At 35.3% G+C, this 18,784-nt stretch overlaps 1 protein-coding gene across 4 annotated transcripts in view; it reads right to left on the bottom strand.

Moving 5' to 3' along the window:
* The window catches only part of EYS (eyes shut homolog), a 789,226-nt gene that overhangs the window by 342,328 nt on the left and 428,114 nt on the right, over positions 1 to 18,784 (bottom strand). For all 4 annotated transcript variants that reach the window (XM_038131819.1, XM_038131820.1, XM_038131818.1 and 1 more), the window contains one exon: positions 1,805 to 1,929. In XM_038131819.1, the coding sequence (XP_037987747.1) occupies positions 1,805 to 1,929 (125 nt within the window). The remainder of the gene's footprint in view (positions 1 to 1,804; positions 1,930 to 18,784) is intronic.

Here is an 18,784-nt window from a genome sequence, read left to right on the forward strand (position 1 = left end):
ATTTAAAACATGTTAGCTGTAGGAGTGAGTTCCAAAGCCCCAGAGAACTTTCTCCTACTTATACCAAGAGTTTCTATGTTGCACGGAGACAGCAATCAGAGTTCTTGGCTAGTGAGCAATTTTTAAATGCCTATATTAAAATATCTTTGAAGTATTATTTTAAAAAGCTTTAAAAATAAGGAAAAAATGGACTTGGCAATGTATTCTGTGTGAAGCACTTTAATGACTAAAAAATACATCTTTAAGTTTTTAAGTCATTAATATTGGTGAGGGGGATATGGCTATATGCAGTACCAGGTGGATATGTAGTACTGAAATTAGGTCATGACTCAGATTTTTTAAGATCAGAAAGATCTTTATTATAATGAATTCTGCATGAAAAAGTAAAAAAAAAAAAATCACTCATTGGTTCATTCATGAGAACTATAGTGTTTTTTTTCTGAATTATCAACTATCTCTTTGACTTTAAAAAAAAATACTATAACATTTTTAAGCTGTGATCAACGTAGTCCTACATATAAGTAGCCTTTTGTAACCCAAAGATACTTAAAATTAAGTCTTACATGTTAGATAATCATTCCTTATTATCAATTAAACAAATTAATAAACTGCCAAATTGAGTCTCCCTATACACATGCATGTATTTGCTTCAGGATCTCCCATATTTTTTTGAATAAGATCCCTTACATATAGTTTTATAAGCTGCATTAAGACTAATTCAGAATGAAAAAAAATGCAAAATATATTAAATATATTAATATATTCAATTTGCTATGTGCTTTCTCTTAAATGTAGAACAAGAATGAGTAGAAAGACTCTAGAGAAGTGTAATGTGTGTATGGTCACTTGACTTCAGGAGAGTTTGCTAACATGTTTTTGCTTGTAAATTGAAACCAATAATGTGAACATATTTTGGCACAAAGAAACTAGATCAGATATATAGAGATAGCATGGGTTAACAGAATATTTATCATCCAGAATATATCTAAATTATCTCTAAAATAACCAGTAAGAAACCTTGTGTCAGTACTATCACAGAAATCATTAAGCAGTGGAAGTGAGTAAAATAGTAAGTAGATTTAAACTGAAAAATTAAGGTTTCAGGAGCTAGGTACTTATATATTTCTTAATTTTAGAGTAACTTATGGAGCACGATGCTACTTATGTATATGGATTAGAAATCCTACTTAAGTCGAGAAAAGGCTTTTTATTAGCAGAAATGACAGGAACTAAGTAGTCCTGAACAGATTAAGTTCATGATTGCATGACAATGCAGGCTGATTGTGGCCTTTGTTTTTGTAAAATTTTGATAAATATTTGTAAAATATTTTGATAAATACTACATCTCTTATATTTTCATAAGCCACTAGACCTGTTTTAGTTATGCCTTACAACACCAACATTAAGGATAATAATAAAAATGTTAGTTGAAGTCCTCAGAATTTTTTCTCAGTCAGTCTCATTCTATAGGTAGTGAAATTATTTTGCTGTTAAACTATGACTATTTGATGGCTTGGTCAGTAAGTTATATTAGTAAAGATCATAAACAGTAAACCTGGCTCTAGATAATACTTCAGAAGCCCTCACTGAGCTGGCTTTACTTTGAAGTCTTTCTCATATGCTTACTGGAGTAGTTAATTCTCTTTAGATTTCATTCAAAAAGCTTGCCAAAGAGATAGCATTTTTGCACCTTATAGTTCATATATAACAAAAGAGCTTGATATGGTTTACCAATTTTCTCATTAGTAACACTGGTAATTCAAAACTATCGTTGTTTAAGATTGCTCTGTCATATGGGAGTTACCTTGTTGACATTTACAAGTGTATCCATTGATATGATCAGTACAGGTTGAGCCATGTAGACAAGGTGATGAATTGCACTCATTAACTTCAATTTCACAAAATTGTCCAGAAAATCCAGCCAGACACCTGAAGAAAACAGCATTCCAAAGTGTTATACTATGCATAAACATCATATAAAATAGACCTTGTGTGGAAACAATGTGTCTAAAATATGTGCATTAACTAGACATCATATATTACTTTCTGTTTCAAGGTATTTTACTGGAACACTTCCAAGCTTCATGTTGTGATACATGCTGATCTTTTAAGGGATTTATGATGGCAAAACACATCCAAAAATTTCACATCTGGACCATAATCAAGCATAACAGTCTCAATTAGAATGTACTGATTCTATCAAGGTGAATACAAACCTTTCTTTATGTACTCTTGGGAGATTGTCTACTCAAATAATATAGCTAAGTAACTGCAGCCTATGTTTGAAAAACTGCTTGCTGACAAATGTGTAATATCAAATATAAACTACAGCATAAAAGCTAATCTTCAGGGCCCAAGCTTTAATTATTATTGCAGGTATAAAATATTACTTTTCTTTAAAAAACTCTTCTGTATTTTTGTGGTTGTAAATTCTATGTGATAATTGATATCAAAGTAGTTCCATATGATTTCAACATATAGCTTACAAGACTTACAAGACCTTTAATGAAGTTCGAAAATCCTACTTATCTCATTATTAAAACATGTTTTTGTGTATATACACACAGCATTTTGGATATACGCAAATATGTTCTAAAAAAACAGGGTCACAATTATATTGTGTTAATAAAATTTACTCTTTTGAGATGTGTTGGATACATGGATATATTTTACATGAGACAATGTTTTCAAAAACTCTTTTTAGTAACTGGGTGGTGCACACCTTGTATGTTGTCTTGGGTCTACTGAAAAGCATAAAAGTTTATGCCTCACTTAAGAGAGAGATGAATACATTACCAAAGTACCTTTGAGTAAATTCAAGTAGCCATGTCACCTACTCCTCAAGCTGCTACTTTGAGTGAATTCAAAATATATAATTACAATGAGGTACCTGTAGTGCACACCTTAGCTTTCCAGATTGTGAAGCAAAAGAGGAGGATGGATCATGAAACACATGTGTGTGCCACCTCCTGGGGGATAACTACAGTATGTATCAGGAATTAAACTTTGGTTTATTTTTGCTGTGACTATTAGACTGTGTTTGTTCATTTCACCTGGAATACACTCTGGGTAATGAAAATTTGTAATCTACCAAGAAAATAACAATAGATTGAAGAACATATTGAATAAAGAATAGATTTGTCAAAGTCTACATCAACTACAGATGACAGCTATGGCACACTGCTTAGAAAATAAACAAACTGAAGCACACACTACTACTTTTCAAATATCTAATCATAATATATGAGAGAAAAAACTTGGAAAATACACCTCAGTGAATGTGCCACAAGCCCACCTGTTTTTGGTTGAAAAACATTAAAAAGAAAATTACTGAGAAGATACAGTTTGGTCCTTTGATCCTGTTTGTAAATGTCAAAGCCCAGTAGTCAGAACACAACTTCACATACCCAACATTAATCACCCTAGCATTCTCCTATGCTTGATGGAATAAGGAAGGCAGAGGATGATTCTGTTCACTGAAATCTTAAACAGTTTTCTTCATATACCTTTGTCTTCACACTGTCTACAGAGCATATTAAGGAAAAAAAAAAAACCAACAAAAAAACCCCAAATTGTATGGGAGCAAATTTTCCCAGATATTGAAAGGATGGAAAGAATATTCTACTAGGGGAAAAAGGCAACTAGAGACAGGGAATACTATGCCAGTTTAAATTCAATTCAACTTTATGCTGTGGTGCAATTATACGTATTTTATCTTAACAATAAAAAAGCATTTACAGAATAAACTGGAAAAAATGTACAATTATGTAAAATATCTGGTCAGAACAACTACATCTATGTGTATCTAATGTGTGTGAACTTGATAATTTAGTCTGTAAAAGTCAAATATTGAAAAAAGGTCTTTGTAAGAAGTCTCCTGTTGGCTGCTTCAATTGGGCACATTTTGATATGTGGTGTATATACTTGCTGAGGAGTAGACACCAGTAAAGACTAGAACAGTTTACTAATCTCCTGTGGTCATAACTATTTGGAGCAAAAATGATTAGTGAAGCGGGTTGCTATAACTCCCATGGAGAATCAATAGCATGGAATCAGCTAGATATTGCAGGTTACAGCCTGTATGAACTCTGTAATTTCCTACTCAGAAAAGATTGAGACTTCAGAAACTCAAGGCTCTACTAAGCCTTGAAACTTCAGAGATATAAACTATATAACTATGGGCCTAACTCATACTCTCACTGACGTAGAAAAATATATGTATTTATATATTTGTATGTGTGTACATATAAATGTTTGGCAAAACAACCTATTTTGTACTGCAAGCTTTCTAAATATTTAATAAATTTATAATACCATATAAAGTGATTGTGGTACCACTAGAAATAGAAAACTTTTACAAATAGAACTTTGCTTTCAAATTGAAGTTTAGATGGAAGGCTTAAACCCATGAAAGCACCTAGATATCCAGTATACCAAGTCTTACATATATCAATATGTACAAGGTGCCCTTTTTCCAATGTCAGGCAATCATGCAACTTATAGACTACTTTAGAATATTGAAAGCATTTAGCATACTGATGTGTTGTATTTTTTTGTTAAAAACTGGAATACTGCAGTATTCAGTTTGCTTCTGTTCAAAAAAGCATGATGCTCTATAAAAAAATGCTTCATCACTGCAAAGACAACCATGCTATTTACTAAATTATTCTGAGCAAATATGAAGCAACTAGAAGTAAGCTAAAACAACAGCTTAGTACCAGAAGCTTTCAAAAATTTCCCAAAATTGCAATAAACTATGGACTTTTTTAAGAGTTTTAATGAAGTTAACTTTTCTTAGGATTTGACAAGCACTTCAATAATTTCTTAACCTTTTGTTCACTCCTACCTTCCTTTATATCTACTCCTTTTTTTTTAAAAAAAAAAAAAAAGCATTTTTGTTCTGCCTCTCCACATTCTTAGTTCCATCTGTCATTTCTTCTAGAACATTAGAAGGGACAGAAACAGTAGAATTTGAATACAACTGATATAAGAAAGTTTAAGTAGGAATGGAATACAGTTCTTGTTGCTATAACTAGAAGTAAACATAACTGAAACACTTTGGAACATATTTCTGTTGTTTGGGATATGAAAAGTCTGCAAACAAAAAGCAGAGGCTTTTAGATAGCTTTCATATCAAGGTATGATTACTGCAAATCTTGTATGTTGGTTACCATCTAATAGAAAACAATGTATGTCTTTATAAGTAAATGCATATCTAGGTTTATCAGCAAATAACTCCTAGGGCTTATCTAACAAAGTAAGCTAGTGCACTGGGAAGTCTGAGCTTTTAAACTTACAGAAGGATCAACATAAGATCAATAGTTTTGTACTGAAAGGCAGCAAAAAAAATAGTGCTCATTTGCTGTAAGAATAATGCATTCAAAATTTATTTATGGCCAGTTTTAAGAATGTTGACAAAGATCTTTCTCTTTTCTGTCATTCCCCGCAGATTTTTTTATCTTATATAAGATGCTGACAGACTGTGGTGCAAATATAATCCCTTTTATGTTGTGCCTTTATATCAATCATTATCAGGAGTAATTATCTTAATTTGAGCATATGCCAAAGCAATAGCTGAACAAAAGACTGAAAAGAGAGAATTAAACAAAGGATTTTGATCTATGACAATTCTTGCTACAGTCACAGTAATTTTTTTTCTTTGTTAGTAAACTTTCAGCCTCAAAGACAATCTCCAAGAATCCAAACATCAGCCACATTTTTCTCAACAACACTGATTTATATCCTCTTGTAACTCACTGCTCTTTGAGTCTGTTTTGTATCTCAACATTTGAGTCCATTTTTTTACCTGTACCCTTTTCCTTCTCTCTCCCTCTCTTTCTTCATCTGCCTTGCGACCTTTTACAGCTTATAAATAATTTGTGTCTTAGTGAGATATGAGGTTCAGAAAAAACATGGTTTCTACAACAGAGACATTTATTAGGTTTATCTGGAGCAATGATTAACAGCAATTGTACTTAGAAGAGAATGTTTATGCAGGAACCTTTACCTGCTTATGTGACTCAGTCAGCCTGGTAAAATCAATGAATTTTGTGGGCCAGTCCACACTATGAAAATTTTGGGGACATCAGTTTCTCATTGTGAGTGTTAACCTTGATGACTTTGTTTATGTTTTGCTAATACCTCCAGGTTAGATAATTAGGATGTTGGGCAGAATAATAGATGAATGTAAAAAGCACATCTCCTGAGCAAATGCCTTAGCTAAAATTGTCTTGTAAATGTGCAATCTCTTTTGATATTAGTCATGATTTTTTTTTCCCAAATCTGCATTTTCTGTCCAAAATAAATCTAGTTAACTGCTCTACTGTAACAGGCCAGATTTGTCACTGCAAATTTACACTGGGATTGCTATACATTATTAACAAGCTATGAAAAGTCACTGGCTAAATGTCATGGACGCTGAGATATAGCAGCACCTTGGGATTCATATAGCAAACAGTTTAGTTTTAATCATCTTGGATCACAAGGTGCCTTGACATTTGCAAGGCAACTTTTTCCTTTTTAACTTCCAGTGGAATCACACCTCTATTATCTCAATCATAATTCTTAACTTCAAATGTGATAGAAAGTTTTACTGTCTAAATTAAAGAAGTGAAAAATCGATCAAACATGGATCTTATAATTCATTTAATCGATGCTCATATGCCAGCTTGGAAAGGAAAAAAGGAAGAGCAAGGAAAACCAGATAATTTAGCCAGCTTCAGAATTATTGGAGACATTTCCTGTGAAATACATGACCCTTAGCACTACTGAGGCATGACCTTCATGAGAAGTATTAGCACTAAAAACTTCTGCTGAACCCTTTTAATTTTAAAGAAAAAATTAGTAAGAGCACTGATTAATTTGAAATATACCTACCATTATAACATGATTTCTTAAAGCTTTAAATTTTTGGCAGGGGAAAATTTTTCTAGAGTGATAAATAAAAAATTCAGTCTTTATCATACTTTACTCTCTAACAGCTAACCTTTTGGATAGCAAATTTAAATTTACTGGAAGCCAATGCATCATTTTTGCCCTTTCAAGTAGGGTTATCCACAGACAAAATACAAAAAAACCAAACATCATTTTATTTAACTGATTTTTTTTCCTCTCAAGTTATAGTAGTACAAACCAAAATCATGGCCCTATCAACATCAGTTTGAAAAATGAAATCTCTCATTTGAAAGTTACAATGTGATGTTCATAAAGTTTTGAATGTTCAGATCTTTTTATTTCTTTCAAACTTGCTCTAATTTATATGTGTTCTTTTTTCTTATCTTACACATCTGCTTGTCTATATTAGCTCAATACAGACATAAAAAAAGGTTGCCTCATAAATGAACATATATTCATATATATCTGAAGTACTGTCATCAGCTTACACAATGAATGACCACAACAACCCATTCCTCATTATCACTAAACCATCTGGGGAAAGGAGAAAGAGGTACAGCAGTTGGGAAAAAGGAGTGAACTTTAACCTGTGAAAAAAAATTGAATTGAATTGTGGAGCAAAGATGGTTTATTTTTGTCTTTTTTTCCTCCTGACCATCCTATTCTATTTGAAATTGGCAATAAATTAAATTTTCTCCAAGTCAAGACTTTTAGCCAGTAGTTCCCTGTGTTTATTTAGACCTCTGGGTTTCTCCATCTTATTTTCTCTCCCCATCCTACTGAGAAGGAGCAAAAAAGCAGCTGGGTGGCATCTGGTAACCAGCCAAGTTTAAGCCACTATAAGGTTCTGTGCTTTTCCAATGATTTCTACATAAGTAGTGAAATTCTCAATTTTTTTTTCTACCTTAAGAATTAATTCTGCTCATGGCAATTAAGGCCTCTTCAGGGCTTGCCAGAACCTTGGTAAGGAACCTATCTCAGAAAACACTAATATAACATGAATTTACTCATGAACTGATCTGTACTTAAGGCATATTCTGTAAAAACTGAAAAACCTTAAGGCAGAATTATAAAATATTATCCTCAGGAATGATTCTGGTTTGTTTTCTCTTCTATTTCTCACAATACTTCAGTTGATAACTATAACATTGAACTTGTTCATATAAAAATCTGTTGGCAGTAGCATCTGTTACACCATTCTTGTTTCATCTGTCAGGTTACTGAGACTTTTGCTGTATTTGTTTCATTAAAAGTGAGATTAATAGCTATAGGCATGTTACTGTGAAGCTGATAGAATAGTCAGAGAGGATGATTTTATAATTATCAAATAATGGTCAAGCTCTTCATTGCTTTAGAGTTAATTTTTATAGGCAAATCACTTCAACTGAGAAACCTTTTTTCAAATGTTCCACTATTTCAAGCTTTGCATCATGCATTTTAAACAACTTTCATAGTGAGCTTTACCATGGTCTTCAATGAACATTAAAAATGTGGGTGCTGGACAGGTCACATAATATGCTTAGCTTGGTAGTCACTGTAACATGCATGTTTTACTGGCTACAGATTTTGGGCTTTCATCATATTACACTCAGATGCAGGAATTCCCTAGGAAACACTGTAAAAAGGAAGGTGTCACGTGAAAGTCAAGTTAAAGATTATCTGCTGTGTGGTCATCTATCAAGTCTGAAGACTGTGGACGCTGCTGATGAAGCAGCAGACAACCCAATCAATGTGTATGATGTTAAATAAATACATAAATAAATAAATATGTGCTCTACTGCTCTTGGAGTCTGAAAAACTGAGAGGAGAAAAAAAGAACATTGACTTCCATGTGCACATGTGTGCGAACTCTGAGTGATTTTTGGGATCCTATGTTGGATCAGCATGGGTCTTTTTGGGACTGTGGTCTCACTAATGGGTTAAACTGATTGTCTTCCAAACACAAACGGCTCTGAGTTCAAAGTAATATGAGTCAGCTGCCTTATCACTAATACTACTGAAAATTTCTTCTCCTGATGTAGTTTGAAGCATGTTTCTATGGAGAGAACTTGAGAAAGCAGCCACTAAGGAATTTACACAATCTCATGAGAGCTTTTCTCAGATTATTGTCCTAAAAACCTTCCCAAAGGTGATGCAGTGACTGTTAATTTTAGAACACTGACAATGAAGCTTTCCCCAAGCTCCAAGTATAGCATATCATGTTGATTTTTTAAATTTCCTTTTCCTCCTCCATATTCTCCTTGTATGAACTGTCTAGAATGAAGCAAGTTTATTTACTCTGAAGAAAAATTTCCCATAGAACGAAGTAAAAATACATTATAGCTCTCTGTGGTGGTCAGGAAACGTTAGTTCTAGTTTAAAGAATATTCAATAGTAATCAAAAAGAAAAAATAGTATTAGCACACTTGAGTATATATTTTGTTTTAAAGGGGAGTCCATTTATTAATCTAAAGTTCTGTTCTTATCATATCAGAATCAGAGTCCCCACTAAAGATCTATGATCTGAAATAACAAGAGATATCTTTTTTCTTTCAGTTGTCTTTGTTAGATTATGGGAGAAATAATTCAATTATTAATGTAATTTAGAGTGGTATGAAAATAGTTATTCGAGAAAAATTAATTTGAAAAGAGCAATACCCTATATAGTCCAAGAGTCCCAAGTTCAGATCTTGTAAACTTTCTGGTTCTGATAGTCAGGAACTTCTCCATATTCATCATTAGTTTATATTGAATATCTTTGTGAAGGTAAAATGAATTTTAAAAGCGTAATTAATGGTGCCATTCTCTTGAAGGACTTCTTTTAGAACAGGAGCTACAAACCACAAGGTTGGAACCTTATCCATATGGTAACTTGTAACAGCCCCATATTTTCACTAACAATGAGAACTTATCATAGGCTTACAGGAGTGTCTGACTGGTTTAAAGACATCAGACATTTGCTATATAATTATAAATGTATAATTACCTATGATTTATACTCAAAGGGGTAAATGTAAGAAAGAATGAACTGATACATCAATGCTTTGTAAAGAATGAAGGAAACAGGAGAAGTTTATTCTTTATCCCCTTGGAAAGGTGAACCTATCAGCATATTGAACTGGATATACTCTAGTGAAAGGCATCCTTCTTCACACCAGAGTAATGTTGCATGTAAAACCCCAAAACAGATTCAGATTGTTTAGACAGGATTGGGGTTGGAAGCTTTGCAACTTTTCAGCTTTCTTTTTTTTCAACTTTCTTCAGCTTTCTTCATCTTTATTCTTAACTTGTAAAAGAGTTAATAGAAGCGACAACTAATTATGTCTATAGAAAAAAAAGAAAAAGGCCATGGAATCATAGGATAGTGAGGACTATGTTAAGAACTTTATTCCTGACTGTAATAATATAAGTGCAATGTGGACTGTATAAAACTACTTTTTAACCCTGGAAATTGTTGAAACTTTAATAATTAAATAAATTAATGTATGTCAAATTAGAGTCTTTATTCTCAAAGAATGTTTTGGGACAATCACAACACATACTACACATTTGCTAATAAAAAGTTCCATTCTTTCTAAGGTCATTCTCATTGCAAGAGATGTTAAACTTTCTCAGTCCACTTGGATTCAGTCTTTATTTTCCCTATGAGAAAAGCAGATTTTACTGCCAGTAAAAGCTCCCACTGTGCTTAACATGGACGTTCTTATTAAGTGATAAATTATGTACTTGCTAAATCACAGTTGGTGGGGTGTGGCAGCCTTAAAGGAAAGGTTAATCTGTGGAATATCAGGCTACAATGAATACAGTAAAATAACCAGAATGGCTAAACCTTGATGAAAATATATTAGAGCTAAGACACTCCTTTCTTTATTTTATTAACCTACCCAGTTGGAAATGATATGCATTTCTTCACACACCAGTAGTGTGGGCAGAATTAAAGGAGGAGCAGGAATGTGTGTGTGTGTGCGTGTATGTGTGTGTGTGCTTGTGTCCTTGTAGAACTGATGAAAAGCCACCATTCAGCTGTTTGCTAAAATAATCCATATTTGCAGTGAGATTTCATACAGAGGAAAGCTAACATCTGGTCAATCCTTTCTCAAACAGAATCTCTCTAAGCTTTTTGCTAATAGTCCTTATCGATAAAGGAATAAGTTAAGACAGGTCCTTAGCTGATGTAAACTCCTATAATCTCAGTCTTGACATACCTCTCTGCTATCCAGGCACTCATTCAAAATCCAGGATACAAAAAAACACAGATTAATATCAGACACTACTTTCCTATTCTTCATTTACTTGTCCAGTGTTCTTGGTTTAAATTGGCTCCTGTGTGTGTGACTGTGTGTACATGACTGTGTTGAGAATCATGCTCATGAAAATGAAAGATTTTAATTAATAAAGTTTACAAAATCAGTTAAGAGCTCACAAAATGCTACAGGAGAACAGGAGAAGGGAGCTGTTAAACACAGTTAACCCTTCTGTTATAAATGTTCTGTACCACTTTAGTTTAATATTTTAGGTACTATTTAAGACCTTTGCCCTTCCCAACTCTGATAATACAGAGAAAACACTCATAATGCAGAATTATGAGAACCTCATTAGCAGCCTGCTATTTCTTGTCAAGACCAACCTCCCTACTCCCCATAGTTTATTGCTAGAATCCCCAGGGATCATTTCACAGGGGCTGTCTTAGCTGATTCTTAGTGTTAATCATTTTGGCTATAAATTGTTAAAAAACAAGTGAAGTGTAACAAATTCCATTTCAGCCTATATTCTCAGTTTTTACAAATATATCAACACAGTTTCTCCTGTGTCTCACTTTTGTAGTCCTTTAGTTCAGTAAATATGGTATTGCTGAACAAGAAACCACAGGGTTTGTTCTTACACTGCAAGACTGTAGACTGAAGCTTATCAAGCCTGATTTGTCTGGACTTGTCTTAGGCTTGCCTAGAGCCTTGTTTTAGCTTTTATAGGTCTAATAGACTCATATCTAATTTGTTTGAGTTTTGATTTTCATTGTACAATGGTATGCTGATATGTCTCTTTTTATAATAATTCCAATATAGCTCAGACAGTGATAACAAATTCTATTCCAGTGACACTTTTTTTTTGTGCATAGAATGAATTATGGTGTATTATGGAACAAAATACTGGATAGCAGTTGAGATGATACATTTGAAACTGGGTGAAAATGTCTTTAGGAGTAATAAAATACAAGTTTCCAACATAAATAAAACACCACTTACATAAAAAAAAATTCAGATGTAACACAGAAAAGCAAAAGAAGCAAGGTATAGGACATATTAGAAAATGCTTAAAAGTGTCCCCTATTATAAGCCCCTCAAGTACAAGGAAGAAGAAGCCCCCACTGCATTCCCTTGGCAAAGGATTCAGGATGACAATGCACCATAACCCCTTCTCCCTGAATGAAACACATGGAAGCATAAAGTTTGTAAGTTTCAAGCATTAAACTATTATTACCATGATTGAACTTCAGTATTTGGACAACTTGCATGGTAAGTTTTAGTGCTTCTGTAACTGGACTAATATTACATTTTTGGCAAGATTTATGATTCCAATTAGAACTTACAATAAATTCTTGACTTTACACACAAAGCATGTCTTTTGTCCAGTTGAGACACTGAATTTTTCAGATGACATACTAGTAGAAGCAAAAGGACTAAAATTTAATTGAACCTTTTTTTTCCTCAGATCTTTCGCATATCTGTAGTGCATTATACACCTATGGGCTCTGCTGGGTGCTTCTAGTACTAAGCACTATTAAATTTGGAAACACTGAAAAAACTAATCCCTCTGTAACACAGACTAACTTACAAAAGTGAAGCAATAGTGTCACCTGGAAAAAATGCTGCTTCACAGAATATAAGGTTGGAAGCAACCTCAAGGATCATCTGATCCAACATTTCTTGGCAAAACACTGTTTGGACAAGATGCCTCAGCACCCTGTCCAGTTGAATCTTAAAAGTATCCATGTTGTCCAATCCATCACTTCCCTGTCAAGATTATTCTGATGGTCGATTGTTTTCATTTCAAAAAATTGTCCTCGTGTGTCCAACAAGAATCTCCTCAGGAGCAGCTTCTACTCATGACCTCTCATCTTTTTCATGTGATTCCATGAAAAAAGAATCTCTCTGGGAGTCGCTGCTATCAGGACAACTCCACAGATAGTTAGAAACCCAGCTGTCCAAGAAGGAGTCACAAGTCTTTGGCTATTGTTCTCAAGGTTGTTTATTAATTGTTATCTAAAACATTTTCTGTCTGGCCTGCCGCGATCTGTTCAGCAGGTCAGCCAAAGGCACAATCCCGCCCACGAGGCTGGTGCTATCTGTTATACTAAAAACTGTGTGTACTATATTTACAATTCTGTTCCAATACCTATTACCTATGTTAGACATAGGTAATTCTATTCTAAACCAATCTAAAAGTGCCAACATCACTCAAATCATGGAGGCTAGGAAGAAGAAGGAAGAAAGACAAGGCACGTTCTGATTCTTCCATCTTAGAGCTTCAGACCCCCATGTACAAAGTCCCAAACCCCCATGTACAAAATCCTAAAATTTTTCCCTTCAGCCTGTGATCACTACTACTGTGCTGTCTAAAATTTTGTGACTTCTAATTCTTCATACAGAGTTGGTAATTTGCTCCATGGGCTAAGATTGAAACCCCACGTGTCTTTGGCTGCATGGCAGGGTCTCGGAGCCCCCTGCCAGGGGCTTGGGCCATCCAGGGCACCCAGAGGGGTGTCCTGGGATCCGACAAGTCTCCACGTTCTTTGTAGCCACCCTTTGGATACTGGAACATGGTAATAAGAGCCTGTAAGCCTCTCACCTAAGCCTTCTTTTCTCAAAACTGACCATATTCCGTTCTCTTAGCTTTTCATAAGGCAAGCTTACCAGTCCACAATCATGACTAATAAATAACTGCTACTGTTTATTTGGCTGATGTGAGAAACACTAAACAAAAAGTTTTCCCATATGGTGGTCAGGGGAGAAGGCTGGTGAGCTACCACAGCAAGAACAAACTGTGATATATAAAAAAATGCCTTTAATGACTAGGAAAAACTCATTTAAAATGAAACCTGTTCCTTTAGATTTCCCAAAAGCATGATGAGACAACATTGCAATCTGTCCAGATTACTAGCATCCACAGTGGTTTCTGTGGTGCAGACATTTTAGGAGAGCATATAGCTTCATTTAATAGTAGTAGAAAACACTGTCAAGTCAGTTTATTTATCAGGGGACACATTTGACTGCCTTCAATGTAGTTAAAACTCTTAAAAACAGCATTTCCACAGAAAAAGTCAGAGCATCTTTGCGAAAGAATGGACAAAGGTATAATAGTTCTTGGACAGCTAAAAACACAATAAAAGATATTAATGGGAGAAGAAAGAACTGGGAAGAACCATCTTAGTGCAAACATTCTATTGACTGTGTTATTTGTAAAGTACTTATTCCTTATTCCAGATGACTGTTGAAGAATCATGTAGACCAATACTGCATGCTGCTTCTTGGAAAGATTGTATAGGTGTTAATGGGCATGAAGTAAGAGGTGATTTTTAACTAAAAGCTCCACATGATAACTAGAACCTTAGTTTTTCTTATACTTATACTGTATAATTGCAAGATCCTGCATAGAAACAAAAAAATCTCTAGACTTTACAAATAATGTATACCGTCCATAACACATGTACAGACAGTAAAGCTCTTGGTTAAAGCAGAAAGCTAAAACAGATATTAAGGATAAACAAGAACATGTATTGAAACTGTTACTCACAATTTCTAGTGTAGATGAAATAAAAAATGTCACTTTCCCCCCATATTTTCAAATCTTTCTTTTTTCTTAGCACAGGATATTCCCCTTCAGAGCAAGCATACCTATTACATACAAGAAGGAAAAATTTACATCTTGCACTGTCTAGTATCTTAGGAATATTAATGACTATCTAGGCTAAGTTACCAATGCTGCTGGAAACGGATCATACCTAGCTCCTGATTAAAGCTAAGAATTGGATTCCTCTTCCCATTCCCATTCCCTCACCCTGAAATGGATGGAATGAGCATAATCGTAAAGATGCTGCTACATAGTGCTCAGTTATAAACTGTATTTGTAAAGTTTTTTTGTGGAAGTAATGTGTTATCTACCTTAATCCATCTCTTTTCACTCCCACTGACATTTATGTTCTCTTGTCTACTTGAAGCACTCCTATTACAATGCAACTATTTTCCTATCTTCTTGGACTAAATTGGAGGTTCTTTTCAAATCGTTATCTGCCTAAGTGCATCTCCAACCTTGATATCTGCCTTATCTACTCAAATTTGTGTTTTCTACTTGTTAAACTCTGTTTAGAACATTTATACTCACTAAAGGTTTAATTCTTGCTGTCTGTGGTGAGTAGTGCCTTGTGCTTATTTTTTTCCCAGTGTTTGGTTGCTAGCTATAGTGCTATGGGTGGGATTCAGTCACCTGCATAGAGATACCAAGGAGCCATTTCAGCAGTCTAATGTATTCCATCAAGCTTTCTGCTACATTTCCAGAAGTTCTTAGCTTTCCCAGAGGTCCCATACCATAGTTACCACCCTCTGTGTGTCGCAGGTTCAGAAGGTTATGATTACACAGCACCTACTGTCCTGCAATGAATGTGGTTTATGCCTTTAACAGTAGAATACAGTTGACATATATTGACCTGGCACTGCAAGGTCTCAAGATTTGTCTCACTCATTTGGGTCTGAACTGGATTTGCTTTGTTGGAGCATCTGTGCTGTTCTCAGTGACTGCTGCTTCCCTCATTCCAGTTCCAGCTCTGGGGATGCCCCTCTAGGGACAGTGTCATACTCACTCCCCAGGTGACTGCCAGAAAAATCACAGGCTTTTGTGTGTGAGTGGCTGCATTAAAGAAACCCAAGGGGACCCAAACAAGGAGAAGAAAGAAGCCCCTGCCAGTAGCAGGGGGGTTCTGTTCTTTCTCACAGAGAAGTCATCAGCATCCTCATGGCTTGTCACAGCCTACACCACATTTTGTGTAAGAAAGACTTTAAATGTCAGCCTTTATTGTATGGAGAAACATTGGAAGTGTGAGTATAACACCAAATAAAAGGCCAGCTATTAAAAAGAAAAAAAAAAAAGGAAATTATACAACGACGCTAATTGCATTTGCTAATGTGTTTTTCAGTATTAACTAGACAATTCAGAGCACCAGAATGTTAAAACTAGTTCATGGCTCCACTACATATTTTGTGTTCTTTTTCTAACCCAACACTGATTGCAAACCTTTCTAGACAATGAAATGCTGCCCACAGGACAGCTCCCATGCCTTCAGTCACTTCCATTGCATTCCACAGCTCAATCCACAGTCCAAAATGCAGTGCTGTGCCTGACTTTATCTGATGAGTTGAAAAGCTTGAAGCTACTGTAACACCATGTCTGAAGAAAGTGATACTGGAAGTTAAGATCTCATGATTGCACTCAGGAACAACAATCAGCATTTGCATCCAAAGATTTGATTTAACTGATATGCTGTACTTTTATTCATTTTTTTCCTGGCACTCACAGAGCTATCATAAATATCTGTTAAGAATACCCAACACTGCTTTTATTTATTTTATAACTTTCTCAGGCCTTAGTCTCTTGACTCAGCCATGTCCTTGGTCCTCAGTGCTCACGAAGGTGAGCCACTTCTCAGGCACACCGTGAGTTCACAGAAAGGAGAAACACATAGGGGTGGCTTAGAATTCCCTGAAAACATTCAGGAAAATGCTCTTTAAACAGGTCATGGCTTTGTAATAAAATTTATTTCATGAGTAGCAAGTTTGGTGTGTGTCTGTCCACTATAAAAATTGGCTGATGGGGAGTGAGTGGGGGAAAGTGGAGACTTGGAAAAGAGGGGCACCCTTCTCTTCCCTTCCCCACCAGCTGACCTACCAGGGAAGAGCTAACAAGCAGGATCCCACCTATCAGGGAGAGGTTCAGAGAAGCCATTAGCTATGGAAGGCCCTGGAAGCTGCCAGAAGGGGTGGATAACCACACCTTGGATCCATGACATGGCTAACCCAGAGCAAGGGATAACCTGCCTCAGCAGTGTTGGAACTCTGCAGGGTAAGGAAAGGCTGCTGGATGAAACAGAAAAAAACAAACGAGTCAACCTGGCCCCCAACCTCAGCTCTGAAAAAAAAAAAAAAAAATCACAAAAACAAGACAAAAAATAAAATAAGCATAAATATCTCCCACAAACAATTTGAGAGGAACACAAGAATTTAAAAAAAAATTTACAAACTGCCTGCGAATGGGATGTCCACCCTAAAAGCTGGTCTCATAAGAGGGGAAAATCCCTATGCAAACCTGCCAAAAAAAAAATTCCCTTTCTGCCCTTCTCCTGCACCTGGAAGCACTACCTGGATGTACCACCTTGAGAGTTAATGCCATGTGCTTGCACAAATAGAGGTTGATGAAGGCGAAAACACCTTCCCAAAGTGGCACTGGAGGTGGAGTACAAATGTGTTGAGTCCATGTTCTGGTGCATCCCCAGAGGAGTTTTGGCCAGATGTCAACCAGAAATGTCCTCCTTTTTCCTCACTCTGTGCTGAGGCTGAGCTAGGTCAGGAGAGACTGAGGAAAGTTCAGCTTCTGTAAAGTTTCCTCTGGGATTACCACAAACAAAACCCTTTTGGGGAGATGTTTTGCCAGAAGAGAACACTAACCTGATTCTTCCTCCTCATTTCAGTGACTCAAATTACTGAAAACCATATGTCCAGCTCTGAACTCAAACCCTTTTTTTGCCCAAACCCCACACCAAACTTCAGTCTCCCCAAACCTTCTACAGTACATTTTTCAGTTGTGTAAAAGAGGCCCCAGACATGTATTTTATTGTTTTCACTGACTCTGACACTATGCTGAGACATACAGAAAGGTCCAAATTGCTTCAACCTTTACAATGTTTATGCCTGCCTTACACTGCTGTTCTCTTACTCTGGACAATTAGGAATGCTGGGACCTTGCACGACTAAACTGATCTGCTCATTCTTTTGAAGTCAGTAACTGCTCACTAGATAGAAGCCATAAGTAATATGTTTCTCTTTGTGCCTCTTGCTGACAACAAGAAAAACATTAATTTAACTTCTTTGGCTGAATGTGAACTAAAGCCTTAAAAAGAAAATGACTTCGCTGTTGCTGCTCTACAACTCTCAAAGAGAAATGAAATACTGCAGGGATTCTAGAACAGTGACTTTCACAGAAGAGAATAATTTCAGATACAATGTGCCAAGCCATAAAAAAATACTAGTTCAGCTTTTATGCATATTATGTCTCCTTGACCCTGTTCAATTCTTAAAAGGATACATATATTTACAGGACTTAACAAACATTTTATTTCCAGCTGATTTCTCTCTGGCAAAAAAAAACACTATTGAAGTCTTACTTTTATTTTTTTTTTTCCTATAGACTCAGAATCACACTACTGATAGATTTATTGCTGTCACTGTTATTATCATTTGAATGAATGTAACATCAAAATAGCCAGTTCACAATCTGTGAGTCTGTACACATGATAAGAGAAAATGGTAGCAATATAAATAGATGAAGCCAGAGGAATGGGAGCGCAGTCAAAGAGAAGTGAGATACTCAAGGTCATGCAAAGTACAAGTGAGAAAGAACTGAAGTTTTATCCCCATAAAAATTTCTGAAGCATTCCATATGGCTGCCTTTTTGAAAGTAACATAAACAAGTTGCCAAATTAGAACAATCTAAATTTAGGATGTTATTCTACATAATGGAATGTAGCTCGAGCTTAATTTTTTCAGTGAATCTGTAGTAACTGCTAATCTGATCTGTCATAAACACAGAACAATCAGAAGTAATAATTAGTAATTGATTAATTCTGATGTTGGTGTATGATGATTTA

This window comes from Motacilla alba, chromosome 3 (genome assembly GCF_015832195.1).
Source record: "Motacilla alba alba isolate MOTALB_02 chromosome 3, Motacilla_alba_V1.0_pri, whole genome shotgun sequence".
Lineage (NCBI taxonomy): Eukaryota > Metazoa > Chordata > Aves > Passeriformes > Motacillidae > Motacilla > Motacilla alba.